The following is a 22899-nucleotide window of genomic DNA, read 5'->3' on the forward strand; positions in this document are numbered from 1 at the left end:
ACAGCTCATTTAGCTCGCACGCCCGAGAGTATGCTTCAAAATTTTAATAATTTATTAAGGTAAAAACCATTTTTGCCTTTTTAACGTAAATTGACATTGAGTGGCAAGTGAAATTTGGGTTCTTGTTGCTATTGTCTCTAATGTAGTTGTCGTTCTAGCTGCTCTCGTTGCTGTCTGTGGCAAGTTGTTGAACCCATTCACCTGAGCTGTTGGTGTTGCAACTGTTTTTTTTTGCCTAACACACCGCTTGCCGTATCTATGGAAACGCTGACAGTTGGTATTTGTGTTGCCTGCCAACAAGTTTTCGGCTTTAAGCTTCAATCTCTCGACTGTGGTTTGTCTTGGCCTGAGTGCGCACTTGCGTTTAGTTGGCTCGATTTGACTTCTGGTCTTGGGTAATGGCTCATTCGGAATGGATTTGGCTTTAAGCCGAAGCTTTAAAATTGCCAGAAGTCAGCTGCTAATGGAATTATGTACAATTGTACAAAGTTCAACTTGAGTATAAGCAGCTCGCTTAATGTGTAGCTGGAAGTTGTTATTTTCTAGACAGACAGCTATTCCAATTGCTGAACACTGAACCAATTGTTTAAATATTTAAACATTTGTTGCAAAATGAATTGAGCGCATTTGCTGTACACTGTTTTGAACTGCATATGTTTTAATTTAGGCTGGCCTTAAGTTAAAAATTGCTATTATCCAATTTAATATTTACCTTATATACATTAAAATAGTTTATTTTCCTTGCTTTTATTTGGACTCATTAAAATGATGCCATTTACTCCTATTTCTGAAGAAAACGTCTTAAGGTTCTGTTAACCTATTCAAAATAGTCATGCTCCTGCAGTCCTGTGAATGAATCAATATATTCCTCTTGATAGTCAAAACCATTGTGATGCACATCCATATTGGGATAGTCTGCCACCCTGTAGTGGGAGTACATCAGCAGCCAGGGCAGCAGCAGCCACCAGGTGAAACCCGAACTCGTTCCACTTAAGAGACTTAAGTTCCCGAATGGGCACATTTAGTTGCCGCTGCGGGTGAGCTGTCAATGATACCAACTCGAGCTGGTCCCATCAATGAGAGCGCATGAACGGCTCTGTGTCCCATATGTGGGTCAGTTTGTGCAGCTGCCGTTGGGGTTGAGCAAACTGCTTCATACATACATACATACAATGCTCTAAGTGTGTCTAACCCACATTTAGCTGGGAAAAAGCATTCCTTTGTTGCATACTTTAAGGCGACGCCGATATTTTCTGCCGGAACTCTAAGTGATTTTTTTTCTTGTGTTTGAAATTTAACTTCGATTGAGCGCTTGATCCGCGCTAAGCGCACACAATACCCAACAAATATTCGATAACAAATATTATTTTAGGAAGAGAAGAAAACAATACTTATTATAATAAACATAATAGATAGCTCATATTAACCCTAGCCAAGGCCCACAACAATGAACACAACCGCAAGAATCTGGGTTAGGGAGGAAGTATTTGTTGTGCTCGTAATTGATCCAAATTGTTTAATTGCTTAAACTTACCAATTGAAATTTAATAATAATAATAAAGTAACTAATCAAATGTCTGCATTAACCTCTTTCATTGCAGGCCGAGAACTGAACGCCCAGTGGAGTGAAATGATGCTGTTGACTGCACCGCGAATTTTAGCTGTAGCTTAAGTGGGCGTGGCGTGGTATTCATGATGCGACTGGCGAAGCTGACGCAAAGCTTAACGCTCAAAAATGCAACGCAAAAGTGCACGGATCAGTCGCACTCCAAGGTTGACAGGGGCAGGGGCGGGCAACGAACTCAACTCTTAAAACTGATTCGATTTTTTTGTTTAACTAAATGCATGTGAATTTGGCCTCATTAATACTTAAATCGTTCTCTTTTGCTCGCAGCGTCACGGGAGCAGCAGCAGCAACGGTGCGAGGCAGAGTATTGGTAGCGGCGCCAACGTTAACGGCCTGGCGGCCACAGCGACAGCGGCGACAGCGACGACAGCGACAAGAAGCAGCAGCAGCAGCGGCGGCAGCGGCACCGCCACCGGCTCCGGCAGTGGCAGTGGCAGTGGCAACACCAACAGCAGCAAGCGCAAGTCGAAGCCAAGGACAAAGTGTTTCGGTGGCACAGTGTTTCGCTGTTGCCTACCTTGTCGCGGGGGCGGCTCCGCAGCCCCCGCCACAAGTCCGCCCCAAACACCCGCGCAGACACCGGACGATCTGAAAGCAAAGACACAGCCAGCAATACCTGAGAAGCAGGCACAAAGCGAGCTGCCTCAACAGCAGCAACAGCAACAATTAGACACAGACTTGGAGGCTTGTCGGGCGGGCGAGAAGAAGCATTCGCTCGCCGATACGATTGGCACATCGGTGACCACGCCCATATCTCTAAAGACACTCATCAACGACGTTGACGAGGATTTGGAACAACAGCTGACCGCAGCGGACATTGCAGCCGCCAGCTTGGCCAGCGGTTTGGTAGCCAGGCGCGCCGAACCCGAAACACTCAGTGACGCCAGCGTCTCACCCACCGTGGTGGTGCTGCAGCTGTCCAGCACAGTGACAGCTAGCACAGCGCCCAGCCTGACCCTGCCGGAAGCGACCAGCTTGACGACAGTAGCCACAGCAGCGGCGCCAACAGCAACCCTGCTAAATACAACCACCAGCGTTTCCTCAACGTCGCCTTCGCCCAGCGGCGTCTACACAGTCAATCAGCAGTCCAGCAGCAGCAGCAGCAGCAGCGCTGCTGGAGGAACAGCAGCTACAGCTGCAGGAGCAGCAGCAGGTGGACAGCGTTGCAGCTGTCAGCCGCAGACCTCACCACTGCCGCACATTAAAGAAGAGGAGGAGTCCGAGCATCAACAGCTGCTGCAACACGCCAACAACCGTCAGTTGGTCAGCAGCAGCCCAATCAAGGGTCTTGAGGAACCGCTGCCGCCTATTACTATTGCCGGCGGCGGATATTGCGGCAGCTGCGAGAGTGTGCATCACAGTTCGGGCACCTCATCCTCGGCAACGGCCGGCGGCAGTGCGCAGCCAGAGTACGGCGGCGCCTCGACGCCCTCACCGCGCATCAAACTCAAATTTCGTAAGCCGCACAAATCGTGTTGGTCGCGTATTGTGCTCACGCCCATTGGCAGCACCGGTGGCGGTGGCGGCGGCGGCTCATCCTCGGCCACAGTTATTGGCAGCAATTCGAACGAGACTCTAGCCTCAAGCGGCAGCACCGGCAACACCAATACCAATACCAACAACAGCAGCAGCGTCAGCGTCGCTGGCCATCATCGTTTGGCCTCGTCTTCCGCCTCGGCACTCGCCTCGCATCCCAGCAACTCGCAGCTGCTGCCCACCAGCAAAATGCAGGCCGAACAGGGCTCCATCGGTGATCTCCAAAAGTATCACAGTCGCTACCTGAAGAACCGTCGTCACACCCTGGCCAATGTCCGGTGAGTAGTCAGCCAATCAATATCTATATTTAAGTAGCTGGTATTTCCCGGCCTTGTTCGGTCCAAGTTATATGCTTTAATTTCCTCCATTTCTCGAGAAGCGGTAAATTTTTCGTAAAGTGTGAAACGCGTCTCAAACGAATTCAAGTTTCGCCGGCTCAACCAAATTTTCTATGAAATATGTCTGCATGAATATTCATGAAGCTATTTGGAATTGAGTTATTAACCGTAACCTCACAATTCCAATTTTTCGCCTATATTTCCACCAAGAAGGGCGGATTTGTCAAAGAGTGTGAAACAGCTCTTAAATTAGTTTGAACGAAGGACTTTGGAAATGAGCTGGAGATCGGCCTCCGTTTTTACAACGGGTTTCCTCGATTTTACCACACTTTTTATAATACATATTCGAGTTATGCTTAAATAACATGTCTAAATCTAATATCGACATTTATCGATATTATTGAAATCGAAATCGATATCGAGGCGGACATGGCTGGGCTTACTCAGCTCGTCGTCGTGATCCAGAATATATAGGTATATACTTTATAGAGTCGAAGATGATTGCCTCTGCCTGTTACTTACTCTTGCACAAAATTTGTATACTCTTCTGCCCACATTCAAAGAGTTCATGGCATTAAAACCCACTCAGAATCCTTCGCCAGCAACAGGCTTTATGTTTGTAGCTTGAACATTAATGTAGGCTTTAATATTCAATGTGTTTGAGTTTTATAACATTTCAATTCAAGGAATAAGTCTTTAAAGCTTTAAAGCATTGTGTGCTCAACAGTGTTGCGAAATGCAACGAACATTACCTGCGGCCTAATTACTTGGGCAACAAGAGCTTAAGGCCTCCTTTATAATTCAGTGTTGCGAATTTCGCGAAGCCTGTAAATAAGAGCCTTATTGCCAAGTGCAAAAGCAAACTTGACAGATTTTAAAATGTATTCTCGTTTAAATATATGTTGTACTTGCATTTGAAGGCACATTTATTAAAGATGTCTGAGTGTCAGACTAGCAAGCGAGAAGTCGACGGTTTAACGCCAATATTATCTACTAATAATGTGACCCCGGCGAGAACGGGTAATTTCCAATGAGTGTAGTTTATAAAACCGCGGAAATCAGGTCGTTCTTTGTGTGTAAGTATTGCTTTGTCAAATGCGTTGGGCGGAGGGCAGATGGATATGGGGAGCTCGCGGTTTCATAGATGCTTGGTGGAAATTATAAACCGAAACGCGCGCAGTTAAAGTCGCGTCGTGAAATGCTAGTACTATATAAAATAAATAATGCTTCAAGCGAAAGTTTGATGAAAACTTCGAGTCTCATGCAGCACTTTAAATGACGCCTACAGTTATGAAACACTTTTTTTTGCACAGCTTCTGCTGCTGCCTGCTTTTGGCATTGTGTTGACTTTGGCCTTAAAAATTGACTATGAACAGCTCGCGCCGCTGTTGAAAAAAAAAAAAAAAAAAACTGGGAAGGCGAAGGCAAGTGAGAAAGAAAGAATAACCAAAAAAAACGAAACCAAAACGAAAGCAAATAACATGAACATAAACGGAATCCAAACAAACGCAACAATATTATTATTTTATTTGTCAATATTTAGACAAATGCGGCGGCGGCTGCTTAAAGCCAAACTCATTAATTTTGTATTTTGTGGCAACAAAATGCGTCAACTCTGCACGCATCTGTGTGCCGGCTACGTGGCGTATGCGCTATTTATCCCTGAAAACAAAACATAAAAAAAAGAACTGCACAACGAACTTGGCTCAAAAGTTTGAGAACCAACCAATTAGCGACTTACAATCAAATCAATTTGCAGTTAGTCAACTTAATCGAATCGACAAAGTTAGGTGGCCCGAACACAGACAACGGGCCAGACCACAGCAGCCGGAAGCCATAGACAGTAGAATGCAGACACAGACACAGACACAGACTCAGTAATTGAGTCGGCTTCACCTGTATTGTATAGCTGGCACAAAGGCAGCGTAGTTTAAGGCCAACATAAAAAGGAAAATCCCAATGCATAATTGAATATGTTTTGACAATAATATTGCCAAATGAACTGAATGGGGACCCCGTTTGACAGTTGTAAATTGAATAAATGAATTGCATAAATTTTGCAAAAGTCTCTCTGATTATTTCTGCAGCAAATCAATATATTTATTTGCTTGACTTTTGTTTATTATTTCGCATGTGCAGGCCTTTTGTTTTTGTTGATTTAAGCTTTACACAATTTCCAATGAATCGCAATTATGCTTCTTTTTTGTTTTTGTAAATATTGAAAATTGAAAATTTATGGAAAAAATAAATGAGAATGTTTCAATTGAATAAGAATTAACACAACAATATATATATATTATATTGTTGCAATTAGACCACGTGCAAATGTACTCGACATGTGCTTGGCAGATAAATACCCTGTATTAATTTCTATAATATTCTTAATACTATGCAAATAATGGGAGTTGATTAATTAAAGCCAAATCGTAAAAATGTGTGCAAAATATTTTAGTTATTCCCTTCTCCGAACTGAGCTACGGAATTCCAAGTTGATTTAAACATATGCATATAAATTCTCATGCAGCACAAGTTCAACTTTTATTTTTTCGTTTCCTTTTGTGAGTGGAGAGCTTGAACGAGTTGAATGCCAAAAATGAAAAAATTCGATTGCCGAAAAGAATTCAATGTCAGATATCATGGATTGTTGGTCAAGGCCGCGTCAGCCGGATTCGCGTTCAGGCCCAGCTAGAGATCCTCGGGAGGAAAGCATGGGTGCGCGTTTTGACTGAGATAGAAAATACATTTATTTAAATAATATTGTTAGCTCGACACAATTAGCTACTGATGCAGCTGGTTTTCTTGACCGCTCTCGGCTGTCTTTTCAGAAAGGCATCTCGAGAAGCTGACAAGTTCCCCTTAACCTCAGACTTTCTCAGCCAAAAACTTGAGTTTTGATATAAAATCTTTACCTGGACCTCTTGGTTAATCACAAATTTGAACAACTAGTTTTCATTTATCAATCAAAGCTTTTAATATTCATAATTTAGGCCAAAAAAAAAAAGAAAAGATTTTGATAATTACAAATCGGATATGACACTATCGTTTAATATAATCCAGCAGTTCGGCGTTTTAGTTTAGCCGCGTCTTCTTTTGTTGTTCGCACGTCTGTTGTTGTTGGTTGTGCGCCTGTTGTTGCTGGTGTTGCGTCTGGTGTTGGTGTTGCGCCTGGTGTTGTTCTTGCGCCTGTTGTTACTGGTGTTGCGTCTGGTGTTGTTGCTGCCCCTGTTGTTGCCAGTGTTGCGCCTGTTACTATTTTGCCTGCGCCTGTTGTTGTTGCTGGCGTTCGGTCGGCGAACGGGTGTTCTGCGTGTCGTTCTCCGCACAGCCGCCTGAGTAGTCTCCTCCTCCTCATCCGTGCCCTCTGTATCCGTATCCGTATCTGTATCTATGTCTGTATCAGTGGCTGAATCAGTATCGACGCTGGAATCGGTGCCGGTTTCGGTGTCGGTGGCGTCCTCGCTGCCGCTGTCAACTTCACTATAATCATCCGTGGTGCCTGAGTCATCAGCTTCGTCGTAGGCAATTTCAGTATCTTCGGTGGTCTGTGCGAACGCAGATGATGCCCACAAGCAGAGGCAGGCCAAAATCAGGAAACGCGAGCTGAACTGCATTATGTTAATCTTCCAAATGTCAACCTCAAATTGTCGAAATTGCAGAAGCTGCCAGCCACTTTTATAGCCGGCAGTTTATCTAAAGACGTCAAGTATTTGTCGAATCGCAGAGCCTTTATTTGCTCAACTTGCGATATTATAAATATGTGAATAGAACGATAGACTTTGAAATTGGGTATGGAAAAACTCCATACAATGATCAGGTGATCAAAATTATTAACTATTAATGGAACCGACAGCTGTGCGAATTGATTCAGATGCACACAAATATAAAATTTGAGAAGAACAATCATCATTAAATTCATAATATGTTTTGGCTATGTTTGCTGCTTGAACAAAAACGCATTCATTTGCTTTTGAAAGGTATAACACATTCTTTAGATTTAAATTTTAGCTTCTGGCTGTCAGCCACGCTTTTCTTACTTAGTTAATATAAAATATTCACAATATTTACAGTATAAAGTAAAAGATAATCATACAACACTTTCTTAAAATTCATTTGTGTCAATATAAAATAGTTTGTCGTGTCTAACTGAAATACTGACTTGACGGTGATCAATGCACAAAGATAGGGTTTTAAAAAATTCGACTCTTTAGTATGGGCATTCGGTGGTCAAGGTGTAAAAAAAACAAGTGTGCTTTGCAAACCTTGCGTCATGAGCCTTAGCCTAAGCGTCTGAGCGTCGGACTAACAAGCCAGAGGTCGCCGGATAAAATTCAGCTGCAATTGTTAAGTGATAGATTTAAAGAAAAGCCAATAGAAAATGTAAGGATGTTAACAAAAATGAAAATAGCCAGAACTATAGGCGAAATATATAGGAGCGTAGCTTTGTATGTGGTGCGAATGACACAAAAATAATAGGTTCCACTTACATTTGTAGTAATATTCATATATGAGCGATGTTGGTCAATTTCTTCGAGTATATCATTTAATGGTTAGATAATAATCAAATTTCCCTAATGAAACTTGTAGCCCTACGGTTGTTCCCACTACTTCTACTACTACTTCCTATTATATTATATTGCGCTGTTTTTTACTTTGACATCTCAACAATTTCTTCGAACAACAACTTGCCTAACCCCATGAACCCAAACATTTGATGCTCAGATCATTTACAGTCTGGGGCAGTCTATAAGCGTACCGTTTATATATTAATAACATATAATAACATCGCCATCTGTCATAAAGTCAACAGGTGAGTATACCGAGATCCATAAATGGAAACAGACCTCTATGGGTCACTGCTTGAGGATGAAAATAACTCTGTTGCCCCCAAAGTCGAAAAGCCCAGCCTTTGACTCCCCTGCCTGCAACTGCTATATAAAAGATGCAACAGCCAAACAAGAGCAACAGTTACCTCAACTGCTCTGCGATGCGCATCTTCTGGTTGTTTGGCTTATTGACAGCTCTTCTGGTGGCTCTAGGGCCTGGGGGCGGCGACGCCAGCTGTGCGTGTGAAAGGACAACGACGCCGTGTCCTACGACAACGAAGCCGTGTCCTACGACAACGACGCCGTGTCCTACGACAACAAAAACGTGCACCACTACAAAGCCTCCATGTCCTCCTACAACACCGCCATGCCCAACCACAACAAGATCGTGTCCAACGACCATAAGACCGGTCCCTACCACAAAGAAACCATGTGAAACAACCAGGAAGCCGACTCCTCCAACAGAGAAACCGACAAAACCTACGACAGAGAAACCATGTGAAACAACCAGGAAGCCGACTCCTCCAACAGAGAAACCGACAAAACCTACGACGGAGAAGCCGACTCCACCCACTGAGAAACCGACAAAACCAACGACAGAGAAACCATGTGAAACAACCAGGAAGCCAACTCCTCCAACAGAGAAACCGACAAAACCTACGACAGAGAAGCCGACTCCACCCACAGAGAAACCGACAAAACCAACGACAGAGAAACCATGTGAAACAACCAGGAAGCCGACTCCTCCAACAGAGAAACCGACAAAACCTACGACAGAGAAGCCGACTCCACCCACAGAGAAACCGACAAAACCATCGACAGAGAAACCATGTGAAACAACCAGGAAGCCGACTCCTCCAACAGAGAAACCGACAAAGCCTACGACAGAGAAGCCGACTCCACCCACAGAGAAACCGACAAAACCAACGACAGAGAAACCATGTGAAACAACCAGGAAGCCGACTCCTCCAACAGAGAAACCGACAAAACCATCGACAGAGAAACCATGTGAAACAACCAGGAAGCCGACTCCTCCAACAGAGAAACCGACAAAGCCTACGACCAACAAGCCGACTCCACCCACAGAGAAACCGACAAAACCAACGACAGAGAAACCATGTGAAACAACCAGGAAGCCGACTCCTCCAACAGAGAAACCGACAAAACCTACGACAGAGAAACCATGTGAAACAACCAGGAAGCCGACTCCTCCAACAGAGAAACCGACAAAGCCTACGACAGAGAAGCCGACTCCACCCACAGAGAAACCGACAAAACCTACGACAGAGAAACCATGTGAAACAACCAGGAAGCCGACTCCTCCAACAGAGAAACCGACAAAACCTACGACAGAGAAACCATGTGAAACAACCAGGAAGCCGACTCCTCCAACAGAGGAACCGACAAAACCTACGACCAACAAGCCGACTCCACCCACAGAGAAACCGACAAAACCAACGACAGAGAAACCATGTGAAACAACCAGGAAGCCGACTCCTCCAACAGAGAAACCGACAAAACCTACGACCAGCAAGCCGACTCCTCCAACAGAGAAACCGACAAAACCAACGACAAAGAAGCCGACTCCTCCAACAGAGAAACCGACAAAACCAACGACAAAGAAGCCGACTCCTCCAACAGAGAAACCATGTGAAACGACCAAGAAGCCAACTCCTCCAACAGAGAAACCGACAAAACCTACGACAGAGAAGCCAACTCCACCCACAGAGAAACCGACAAAACCAACGACAGAGAAACCATGTGAAACCACCAGGAAACCGACTCCTCCAACAGAGAAACCGACAAAACCTACGACAGAGAAGCCAACTCCACCCACAGAGAAACCGACAAAACCAACGACAGAGAAACCATGTGAAACAACCAGGAAACCGACTCCTCCAACAGAGAAACCGACAAAACCTACGACCAACAAGCCGACTCCTCCAACAGAGAAACCGACAAAACCAACGACAAAGAAGCCGACTCCTCCAACAGAGAAACCATGTGAAACGACCAAGAAGCCAAGACCGACGACTAAGAAACCATGTGGAACCACAAAGAAGCCCCGACCACCGACAAAGAAACCATGTAGAACGACTAAGAGGCCCCGTCGTACAACAAAGAAGCCCCTACATACGACAAAGAAACCGTGTGCAACGACAAGGAAACCGCACCATACCACAAAGAAACCGTGTGCAACGACAAGGAAGCCGCACCATACCACAAAGAAACCGTGTGCAACGACAAGGAAGCCGCACCATACCACAAAGAAACCGTGTGCAACGACAAGTAAGCCGAAGCCTACCCCAAAGAAACCGTGCGCTACAACGAAGAAGCCGTGTGCCCCGACGAAGAAACCGTGTGGTCCGACAAAGAAGCCACAGAAACCACCAACTTGTAAGCCCAAATGTAAGACTCGTCGTCCAACAAAGAATCGTAAACCATCAAGTACTCCACGACCAAAATGTAAAAATCCTCGTCCACCACAGGAATGTCCCCAGAAAACTGCACCACCGAAATGTAAGAAAGCCACCACAAAAAAATGTCCTTCGCCAAAACAACCGCCAGCCTGCCGTAAACCGCCTCCCCGTCGACCTATCAGAAAAGCGACTCCTCCACCACCACCGCGACGCAGACCAGCTACTCGACGACCGCAGAGAAATCGTTAAGGCACACTGAACGGGACTGTTTGAAATACTTTAATTACCTTCTACTTTTTTGTTAACCTTTTTTTTTTCTTATGTAATTGTTGAATTGATCTAAAAGGTTTAGGTTACACTTGTTATTACGGGCATTTTTGTCTCGTAAACACACACACACATAGTATTCATATTAACCAATATATATTCGCAAAAAGCATTCTATTGACTTTTCTCAAATGTGCCATAGCATTAGTCGGTGCGGGCAAGCTCTAAAGTATTCCAATTGGTTCCTTAACTTCCAACATAATCTACAAACTCAATAACTATCGATAAATATCAATGTAGTCCTTTTGGAAGAGTTGTCTAAGTGGGCTAGTTCTTCAGACAATTGAAAAGGGAGGATGTGGGCTTGAATTCCCAGCTACTGTATTGTGTTTGTCAAATGCTATATGCGACAGTTTTATTTGAGCAGGAAGAATGCAATACAACACTTTCTTAAAATTCATTTGTGTCAATATAAAATAGTTTGTCATGTCTAACTGAAATACTGGCTTGACGGTGATCAATGCACAAAGATAGGGTTTTAAAAAATTCGATTCTTTAGTATGGGTATTCGGTGGTCAAGGTGTAAAAAAAACAAGTGTGCTTTGCAAACCTAGCGTCATGAGCCTTAGCCTAAGCGTCTGAGCGTCGGACTAACAAGCCAGAGGTCGCCGGATAAAATTCAGCTGCAATTGTTAAGTGATAGATTTAAAGAAAAGCCAATAGAAAATGTATGGAAGTTAACAAAAATGAAAATAGCCAGAACTATAGGCGAAATATATAGGAGCGTAGCTTTGTATGTGGTGCGAATGACACAAAAATAATAGGTTCCACTTACATTTGTAGTAATATTCATATATGAGCGATGTTGGTCAATTTCTTCGAGTATATCATTTAATGGTTAGATAATAATCAAATTTCCCTAATGAAACTTGTAGCCCTACGGTTGTTTCTACTTCTCCTACTACCTATTATATTATATTGCGCTGTTTATACCCTAAACCCATTGAAAATGGGTAAAAAGGGTATATTGTATTTGTGCAAATGTATGTTACAGGCAGAGTCGATCTAGCCATGTCCGTCTGTCTGTCCGTCCGTCCGTCTGTCCGTATGTATGAACCGAAGGATCTCAGAACCTATAAGAGCTAGAGAAATTTTAGATATAGGTCCGCGCCGATCGAGTTTGTTTCCGATATTCGATAACTTGCCCCGTTTCCAAGTAATCGATAAAAATCAATATCGAAATCCTGTTTTTTGCGCAATTTTTGTAAATAATAAGAGCTGGAGTCACCAAACTTGACATGTAGCTTCTAGAATAATATATATATATCAAGTATTTTTTATTTTATAGCTATAACCACCACCCTTCTACTACCTCATAGCTATAAATCAAGTAAATAAACCAACTTATGCTGCCCACCAATATAAGCCACAATTTAAATACAATTGTCATTTTGAGAATATACGAATATTTTTTAGTACAATAAGATTTACTGCTGAAAATTTCATAAAGATCGGTTAGATCGGCCTGCAAACACGTGCAGCAGCAAGCGCAAGTTCCAAGAATTTCTGTATACATGTACACACATGCATGATCTGCATTTGGTGTTGGAAGAAGAGGGTTCAGGGTATCCCCTAGTCGGGAGCTCCCGACTAGAACCTCTTACTTGTTTTTACTTTGACATCTCAACAATTTCTTCGAACAACAACTTTCCTAACCCCATGAACCCAAGCATTTGATGCTCAGATCATTTACAGTCTGGGGCAGTCTATAAGCGTACCGTTTATATATTAATAACATATAATAACATCGCCATCTGTCATTAAGTCAACTGGAGAATATATCGAGATCCATAAATGTAAACAGACCTCTATGGGTTACTGCCTGAGGATAAAAATAACTCTGTTGCCCCCAAAGTCGAAACCCAGCCTTTGACTCCCCTGCCTGCAACTGCTATATAAAAGATGCAACAGCCAAACAAGAGCAACAGTTACCTCAACTGCTCTGCGATGCGCATCTTCTGGTTGTTTGGCTTATTGACAGCTCTTCTGGTGGCTCTAGGGCCTGGGGGCGGCGACGCCAGCTGTGCGTGTGAAAGGACAACGACGCCGTGTCCTACGACAACAAAAACGTGCACCACTACAAAGCCTCCATGTCCTCCTACAACACCGCCATGCCCAACCACAACAAGATCGTGTCCAACGACCATAAGACCGGTCCCTACCACAAAGAAACCATGTGAAACAACCAGGAAGCCGACTCCTCCAACAGAGAAACCGACAAAACCTACGACAGAGAAACCATGTGAAACAACCAGGAAGCCGACTCCTCCAACAGAGAAACCGACAAAACCTACGACGGAGAAGCCGACTCCACCCACTGAGAAACCGACAAAACCAACGACAGAGAAACCATGTGAAACAACCAGGAAGCCAACTCCTCCAACAGAGAAACCGACAAAACCAACGACAGAGAAACCATGTGAAACAACCAGGAAGCCGACTCCTCCAACAGAGAAACCGACAAAACCTACGACAGAGAAACCATGTGAAACAACCAGGAAGCCGACTCCTCCAACAGAGAAACCGACAAAGCCTACGACAGAGAAGCCGACTCCACCCACAGAGAAACCGACAAAACCTACGACAGAGAAACCATGTGAAACAACCAGGAAGCCGACTCCTCCAACAGAGGAACCGACAAAACCTACGACCAACAAGCCGACTCCACCCACAGAGAAACCGACAAAACCAACGACAGAGAAACCATGTGAAACAACCAGGAAGCCAACTCCTCCAACAGAGAAACCGACAAAACCAACGACAGAGAAACCATGTGAAACAACCAGGAAGCCGACTCCTCCAACAGAGAAACCGACAAAACCTACGACAGAGAAACCATGTGAAACAACCAGGAAGCCGACTCCTCCAACAGAGGAACCGACAAAACCTACGACCAACAAGCCGACTCCACCCACAGAGAAACCGACAAAACCAACGACAGAGAAACCATGTGAAACAACCAGGAAGCCGACTCCTCCAACAGAGAAACCGACAAAACCTACGACCGACAAGCCGACTCCACCCACAGAGAAACCGACAAAACCAACGACAGAGAAACCATGTGAAACAACCAGGAAGCCGACTCCTCCAACAGAGAAACCGACAAAACCTACGACCAGCAAGCCGACTCCTCCAACAGAGAAACCGACAAAACCAACGACAAAGAAGCCGACTCCTCCAACAGAGAAACCGACAAAACCAACGACAAAGAAGCCGACTCCTCCAACAGAGAAACCATGTGAAACGACCAAGAAGCCAACTCCTCCAACAGAGAAACCGACAAAACCTACGACAGAGAAGCCAACTCCACCCACAGAGAAACCGACAAAACCAACGACAGAGAAACCATGTGAAACCACCAGGAAACCGACTCCTCCAACAGAGAAACCGACAAAACCTACGACAGAGAAGCCAACTCCACCCACAGAGAAACCGACAAAACCAACGACAGAGAAACCATGTGAAACAACCAGGAAACCGACTCCTCCAACAGAGAAACCGACAAAACCTACGACCAACAAGCCGACTCCTCCAACAGAGAAACCGACAAAACCAACGACAAAGAAGCCGACTCCTCCAACAGAGAAACCATGTGAAACGACCAAGAAGCCAAGACCGACGACTAAGAAACCATGTGGAACCACAAAGAAGCCCCGACCACCGACAAAGAAACCATGTAGAACGACTAAGAGGCCCCGTCGTACAACAAAGAAGCCCCTACATACGACAAAGAAACCGTGTGCAACGACAAGGAAACCGCACCATACCACAAAGAAACCGTGTGCAACGACAAGGAAGCCGCACCATACCACAAAGAAACCGTGTGCAACGACAAGGAAGCCGCACCATACCACAAAGAAACCGTGTGCAACGACAAGTAAGCCGAAGCCTACCCCAAAGAAACCGTGCGCTACAACGAAGAAGCCGTGTGCCCCGACGAAGAAACCGTGTGGTCCGACAAAGAAGCCACAGAAACCACCAACTTGTAAGCCCAAATGTAAGACTCGTCGTCCAACAAAGAATCGTAAGCCATCAAGTACTCCACGACCAAAATGTAAAAATCCTCGTCCACCACAGGAATGTCCCCAGAAAACTGCACCACCGAAATGTAAGAAAGCCACCACAAAAAAATGTCCTTCGCCAAAACAACCGCCAGCCTGCCGTAAACCGCCTCCCCGTCGACCTATCAGAAAAGCGACTCCTCCACCACCACCGCGACGCAGACCAGCTACTCGACGACCGCAGAGAAATCGTTAAGGCACACTGAACGGGACTGTTTGAAATACTTTAATTACCTTCTACTTTTTTGTTAACCTTTTTTTTTTCTTATGTAATTGTTGAATTGATCTAAAAGGTTTAGGTTACACTTGTTATTACGGGCATTTTTGTCTCGTAAACACACACACACATAGTATTCATATTAACCAATATATATTCGCAAAAAGCATTCTATTGACTTTTCTCAAATGTGCCATAGCATTAGTCGGTGCGGGCAAGCTCCAAGGTATTTCAATTGGTTCCTTAACTTCCAACATAATCTACAAACTCAATAACTATCGATAAATATCAATGTAGTCCTTTTGGAAGAGTTGTCTAAGTGGGCTAGTTCTTCAGACAATTGAAAAGGGAGGATGTGGGCTTGAATTCCCAGCTACTGTATTTTGTTTGTCAAATGATATATGCGACAGTTTTATTTGAGCAGGAAGGATGATGGTTCAAATTCCCGGCTAGTGTTTAAGACTAAACGTCATCTAAAACAATACTATTTATGCTAGTTGAGCAACTGAACAGTAAGAATGCGGGTTCAAATCCCCAGCTAGAGTTTATACACTAAAGGCCATAGAAGACTATGCTATTTGAGCAACTGAGCAGAGAGGAGGCTAGTTCAAATCTTTAGTTATTGCATTGGGTTAACTGAAGGCCAGCTATTTAAGTGGTATTGACTAATTGGCATCCGTATGAACCATTTTGTAAAATGTTTTCTTCATTTCAAAATGCTTTGTTTCTGTCGTTGGGCAACTTGAAGTTGAGCCATATGGGCCACCAAATTCTATCAATTTCACGCCCAATTGGAGCCGTCACCCGGACAATATGCACTCGATATATTGCGTGGACAATTTGATTTACATAATTCCAATTGATGGCAATCAACTGTTGCGCATTCGCCCTACGCTGGGCCCAAGCTCAAACCCCCAGTCGCAGCCGCAGTCGCAGCAGCACACAGCCTGGCAGCCTGGCACCCCACCCGAACCCTTTCTGAAGCACTTTTGTCATATTTCCGCTAAGCTGCTGTGACGGTCTCGTGCCGTCTGCCCCTTGTTCTCCGCTCCAGCCATCCTGGCAGCGTTTTCCTCAGCCCATTTGGGGTCCTTGGCAATAATTTACGCTTGAATGACGCTTCGTTATTGCTAGTCATTGAACTTTAGCAAATGTGGGCGTGTGAGCTGTGTGAGCTGTGTGAGTGTGGGTGTGTGGGTGTGTGGGTGTGGGTGTGGGTGTGTGTGTGTGTGTGTGTGTGAGTGTGTGTGTGCCACTGCTGGACAAGTTGGCCATAATCCGTAGCGAACGAAAGAGTATTTGCCCCATATTTATAGCTGCACCTTCTGAGGGGCTGCTTTACTCTTTGCCTTTGCCAGCGAGCGAAAATAACTCTTTCATTTAATCAATAAAAACGCACATGAGAAACAATTGCTGAGCCCATTAGCAACAACAATGACAGAAAAAGCTGTACAATTAAAAGAACTGCTATAAATTAATAATAACAAAAATATGCAAACAACAAATGAGAAAGCGAGAAAGAAAACTTAAATGATATACATATGTACATATTCTTTAATTTAACCAAGACACGTGTGTTCAATTGTTACACACGTGCACAGCCAATAAAGATGAATTAAGGAACAATTTTAATTGTTATTTAAATCCCATTAACAAATTTAATGCTCATGAAAATACATCATTTTAATTTAATTATTTCTTAATTGGTTTTTACCAGCTGACAACTTAAATAATACTTTTACGCTTGATAAACCTCGAACGTGCAGAACCGATGATCGAACAAGCATAATGGAGGAGGCTCAACCAGAAATGTCCGTTAAATAGCCGCATTTTTAAAGATAGAGCTTTTATATTCGCTTAAAGTTCGAATAGAACAGAACGTAACATAGAGCTTTGATTTCTTTAAGTTGCCCACGTATGAAATCTTTGGCACAATCTCCTAAAGTCCGCAGTTGAGCTAAAGAAAAGTGTTTAAAACAGTTATTTCAAATAGCTTTAGGTGTAGGGTTTCACAACTAGAAGAAGCTTTTGAAGCTCAAAGTTGCACAAAAGCTCTTCTGGCAGCTTTTTAACACAGCCTTATGAAGCTCAAAGCTGTTTGCGAAAGCTTTTTTGACACGACCTCGCTCCGTCAATATAGTCTGTTGTAAAACCAAAGTGAAAGCACAAAGCTTTCGCAGCTTTCACCACAATTCGAAAGCTGGTCTACATGGATCTGGTCCATTCTGCTTATATGTTATTTAAGACCAGATATGCCTTTTGAATTAACTGTAGCTGTTTCTAGGACTGGAAAACGAGCTGGTATGGACAAAAGTAAAAAAATAACACCCACAGAGTGCTGCAACTGACAGTTATGACATTTAAGAAAGTTATATTTATAAATATACAAACGCATGTCTTATGTGTTTTCTTTTGCGGCTTTGGTTACATTCAGGTTAAGACAGAACTTCTCATTTATTGTACATTTCTATTCTTGTTGCGAAGTTGCATAAAAACAATGGAAAAATATTCATATTTAGCTGTTACACAACCAACACTCGGAATTAAGCTCGATTTAACTTGTTCTCGCTCTTTCTTCGAATATATATACACATTTTGACCAAATAGCAGCAAGAGAACTGCAAATCGTAGATTTTCATGCGAATAATCTTTTATATTTTATATATATGTATATATATATATATATACATATCAACATCTTACTTATAGCCAAATAACATGTTTTATTTTCTCTCTCTCTTTTATCTTTCAGGTAAGCTTGCACCTTCATGTACCTCAGACGTAAGTAGAAACTAAGTTTGATAAGCGATGGGCAAGTGGCATGTAAAAACTTTAGTTAATCGTCGGCTCCATAAACGGAGTTGCAGCCGAAAAAGGCGCCTCCAAATCTTCCGTCCAGGGACAATATTAATAAACTTGGCAAACATTTGGGCCTTACCGCAGTCGGTTTTGCGGCAAGCGGACTAATAGGCCCGCTAACTTCATTATGGTTTAATTACGCAACAAGGTCTGTGGCATACATATTAAGGCCGCCATCAAGCATGCCGGCACTGCAATTTGTGAGCGCTGCCTAAGTCAAAGGGCAGCTGGCAACATGTTCAATCAATTTCATTGGCGTCCTTGCAGCTGCAACTATGAGTCTATTGGTCTATCAATAACAAAGAGCGAGCTGCCTGTCTCCCTTGCCCCTTCAACGTTTCCCCAACAATCTACAACTAAATGGCAGAACCTTTAATTGAAATCGAAGGGCACAGCCAGATGCTGCAAAATGTAATCATCAGTATGCATTTCACTTTCAAATGCAGCTTTAAGAAAGTTGTTGTTCGCCAAAGAAATTTTGCTCATTCTTCAAATAAAGGGACTTATAAATCAAAAGGCATGCGCTAATCCTAAAACTCTCACAGAGCATAAATATAACTAAGTATGACTATTATTGTTAATCTAGCTCATTAATTACTCTGATTATTATAAGCCAGCCAATTGATTTATATTTTGACACTCTTTAAAGTCTTTTTCGGCGACATTGCTAGACTTTAGTTGAACGCTTGGAGGTTCGATGTTTAGATTTGGAATTTAAATATTGTTTGATAATATTTCTCATTTGACTGAAGAGGTTGCCTTGGTCTTTGTTTATCTTTCATTGATTTGAAATACACAATTTTAAAATCAGTCTGTTGCGAACTTTTGCTAGATTGTTTTTAAATGTCGCACAGAAGTTTAAAAACCTTTCCTCCTGCAGCTTCTATTACTGTCAGAGGTAACTTTTCTGCTGTCTGGAATTAGCGTTCTCCAGCAAAAGCTCCTTTTGTTCTCGACCGGACTTAGGATCGGCAATGGTGATGACCTAAGCCGCTTTACCTGGTGCCAACAATTGAAAAACGCTTTGCCAAAGGTCCAACAGCATCTAGTAAAACCTCCCTTTTTTTGTATTTCCATCACAACCTTTGCGATTGTTTTAAGTCGAGAGGACTTCTTCGACCTAGTTTTTTGACGTTCTGGTCAATGTCACAGTTTATTTTCCCCCGCTCCTAAATTCTTGGATCTTAGTTATTCGACCGCGTCCAATTGAGTGCGAAATGAGTCCAAGGTTCGTGCGAGTATTGCCGCCCCAATGAAAACTCACAAGTGTTACAATACAATTGTTTTGTTTGGTCTGTTTGTAGACGGTTTAATTAGATAATCGGCTTCTGTTTTCCTTTGCAGTTGCATTTCAACTATGTATTTTAGAGCTTCTGTGGGCCAAGAGCCAGTTTAAAACACTTGAGCAAACGTAAAACAGACCGGAGAAAGCTTTCAATAGCCTATAATGAAAAACCTAAACTAAAGCATGTTAAAGTGAAGTGAGAGCGGGAGAGAGTGAAAAATAGAAGCGGGAGAAACCCAAAATTAACCTGCTTGTTACAGGATTTATTTAGAATTTTTTTTTTTTTGTCTTATTTGGTTTCAACATCTCTATGGGGAGTCGTCAAGTGCAGAAGTTGCTGATAAATGTTTGGTAATTCTGTTAATCATACGCCGTGTTGCACAACCCCCAATAAAAATCTGGTGCAGGTGCCCCCAAACCCCAAGCTCTGCACTCATAACCTCATCCGCCATTGTTGTCTACCATTTCTATAACTAACGCGCGTCTGGGATTTGCTAGCGACGGCGGCATCAGCGGCTGCTGCTGTTGCTGCTGTTGCTGCTGCTGGTGGTGGCGGTGGCGGCGGTGGCGGCGGTGGCGGTGTTGTTCGTCACAGCCACATCATTAATGCTGCCAGTCAGGCGAAGGCAGCCAACATGTTGGCTAGAAGCGAACTTAGCAACATGTTTGCTTTGGCCCGGGCCGCAGAAAAAACTGTAGCTATACGGAGTCTCGTTTTGTTCTTGTCCCTGCGCTGATTGTATTTATTAGAGGGTGCTTTGATTGCAGAAGTAATTGCAGCTAGTTTGAGACTCTCGATACTCAGCACAGTGCTACATTAATATTTATATGGTTTTTCTCTTTGTATTGATTATTGTTATTGATTGCAGTCCCATATTTACCCAGAGCAACAATTGTTTTATCTTTTAAGTTCGCAGCAGTAGCAAAAGTACACAATATTTTCTGTATTAATATAATCAAGTCCAGTGTGCCTCTCAATCAGGCAACGCTTCAATGAGCATCTCATTAAAAAGCCAATTAATTAGTTGGCAAAAGAATAACTAACACCTGGAAACGGATTCGAAAAAGGTTCCTTCAAACACTTAACAAATATTGCTTAGCAGTTATATCTAACTCCTGCTGCTACTCTAAGTCACACTGCTTCTGCTACTCCCACTGCCAAGCCTGTGCTTGTTTGACTCCTACTGTTCCCTCTGCTAATGCTGGCCATTGAGCACACAAGCACACACGTCGTATAAAAAAATACATTTCGAAATATAGTTTATAACTATATGCTCTACTTATACTAAAAACAAACGAAAAAAACAATAATGAATTTATGTACATAGCATGCGTTTGCTTTCTCTCCTTCTCCAATTGGATGTCTCACTAATGGAGCTGCCAAGTAGATAGTATGCTGAATTTCTGTCTGGAAACACCACACACAGATACTCACACATACATGAGCACGCCATTCGAACTGTACAATAATTCTCTCGAGTAGACTCGCTTGAAAGCATTTGAATTTACGTTTCTGCTTTGGCGTTCTTGACGACCATATCGTAATCCTCTTATGCTTGAAGTGATTTTCGCTCAGTTGGTGTGATAACCGATTTTCTAAAGAATCCCTACTCTACTTCTCTATTTGAAATATATAAGTGCATGCACTTTTGTACCACTATGCAGCATGTTGCTAGGGGTTACACTGCTGCTGCTGCTGCTGCTGCTGATGCAGTTTATTTATTTGCTCTTGTTGCTTTTGTTTGCTTTGTTTGCCCTTTTCGCAGTTGCCCACCAATTTCGTGCCGCAGCCAAACGAAGCCGAAAACTGTTAGTGCCCTGCACCCACTTTCAAGGGGTACCAAAAAGAGACGGCCAAAAGAAGACTTAGCGGACTTCAAAAAGTATATAGCTTCTCGATCAGCCGAGTTGATCGTCGAAAATTAAAGAGTGAAAGGCTTCAAATTTCTAAATATAAAGTAAATAATTCTGATAATCGATAAATATCGATTTTTACAATCGACCCTGAAAATTTAATTATTATTGGACTATAAGGAAGAAGGTGAAGAAGAATAAGGAAGATAAATACGCTGCATATGTATGTGTGTGCTTGTGTGTTTGTATGGGTCGAAGAAATTTTGAATGTTTGTAACAATTACTCGGCCATAGGATATCTTTTAGTCGTACAGTTCCGACTAGAGCACTTTTTCCTTTTTAATTTTATTTGATTTTTTTTCTGCAAGCTGCCAGGCAGCAAAAGCCGAAGAGCCAAAAAGCTGAGTCGGTGCAGCAAATACCACCGCTGCTGCACTTTCATTTGCCGCTCGGTGTTCGCCGCTCGTCACTCGCAACATGTTGAAATCGAACGTACGGCGAACCGAACCGCAGCCGAGTTGCGACTCGTTGTTGGCTCGTCGCAAGTCACGAATCGCTGCCACTTGTCAGTTGCGTAGCAAACGTCTAGCGTGAAGGTTTAGTAGCAGCGACTAGTCAAATAGAAACCGGCGGCAGTAGCAGCATCTAACTACCAGCAGCAGCACGTGCATACAACAGCATCCGCAAAATCAGCATCAGCAAATTCACCATCAGCAGCAGCAGCAACAATTGCATCAAGCAACAACAGAAGCAACAACTTTAACGTGCCCGTGTGTTAAGTCGAGTGTTTTACCATATCTAACTTAGGCACGATTGCTATATGATATTTTTTTGTTTTTGTTTTGGTTTGTTTGTTTTTTTTTTTTTGTTGTGTGTCGCGTTTTGAGTGCAAAAGGTGCTATGAAAGCGAATCAAAGTGCACAGCCCTGGAAAGGTGATGTGCGTGTAAAAGCGAAGCCAACGCGAGACTCTCTTAGATACTTGCTATCATTTTGTGCAACAGCCAACAACAAAAACAGCAAAAACAACAACAACAAAGAAACAGAACTTGTTGCTGGGCACAGAATTCATAGAATCAAAAAATAATAAAATAAATACAGTGTTTTTTTTACAAATTGTGGCACAAATTTTTTGAAATTTTTTGTTTTGGGCGCCATTCTTAGCCATATATGAGCACAATGATTAAGGTACACCATATAGACTATGTGACCCATATATGGTTGTTACAGTTTATGTATACGGCCCAAGCTCTGAGCACGGCACAGAGAATCGAAAAGTTGTCAAAGGCAGCTCTGTCTCCAGTGTGGGCGTCTCTCATTTCAGGCAATTCCCGATTTATTGCAACAAATTAATTGCTTTTATTGAGTGTTGTTGTTTGTTTAGCATCAATTTTAAGCCGCTGCCTGGGAAATTTGTATTGTAATTTATGGCCAGACAGCGAGAGAGAGAGAGAGAGAGAGAGAGAGAGTGACGAGTGTGTGACTGCGAGAGGGACGCGATTTGATGTTTGGCTAAATTTGTATAGTATTACGCGTATTATCGCTATGATCTA

The 22899-nt window shown here is 43.0% G+C and overlaps 1 protein-coding gene across 4 annotated transcripts in view; it reads left to right on the plus strand.

Annotated features, from left to right (window-relative positions):
- The first annotated feature begins 1677 nt into the window (after window positions 1–1677).
- The window catches only part of dnc (phosphodiesterase dunce), a 144333-nt gene continuing 123111 nt past the window's right edge, over window positions 1678–22899 (plus strand). For all 4 annotated transcript variants that reach the window (XM_064700698.1, XM_064700699.1, XM_064700700.1 and 1 more), the window contains exons 1-2: window positions 1678–1773; window positions 1895–3441. In XM_064700698.1, the coding sequence (XP_064556768.1) occupies window positions 1693–1773; window positions 1895–3441 (1628 nt within the window). In that variant the 5' untranslated portion in view covers window positions 1678–1692. The remainder of the gene's footprint in view (window positions 1774–1894; window positions 3442–22899) is intronic.

Source organism: Drosophila montana, unplaced genomic scaffold (assembly GCF_035044405.1).
Source record: "Drosophila montana isolate Dmon_TW-CO22-7 unplaced genomic scaffold, ASM3504440v1 contig_1853_1, whole genome shotgun sequence".
NCBI classification, from domain to species: domain Eukaryota; kingdom Metazoa; phylum Arthropoda; class Insecta; order Diptera; family Drosophilidae; genus Drosophila; species Drosophila montana.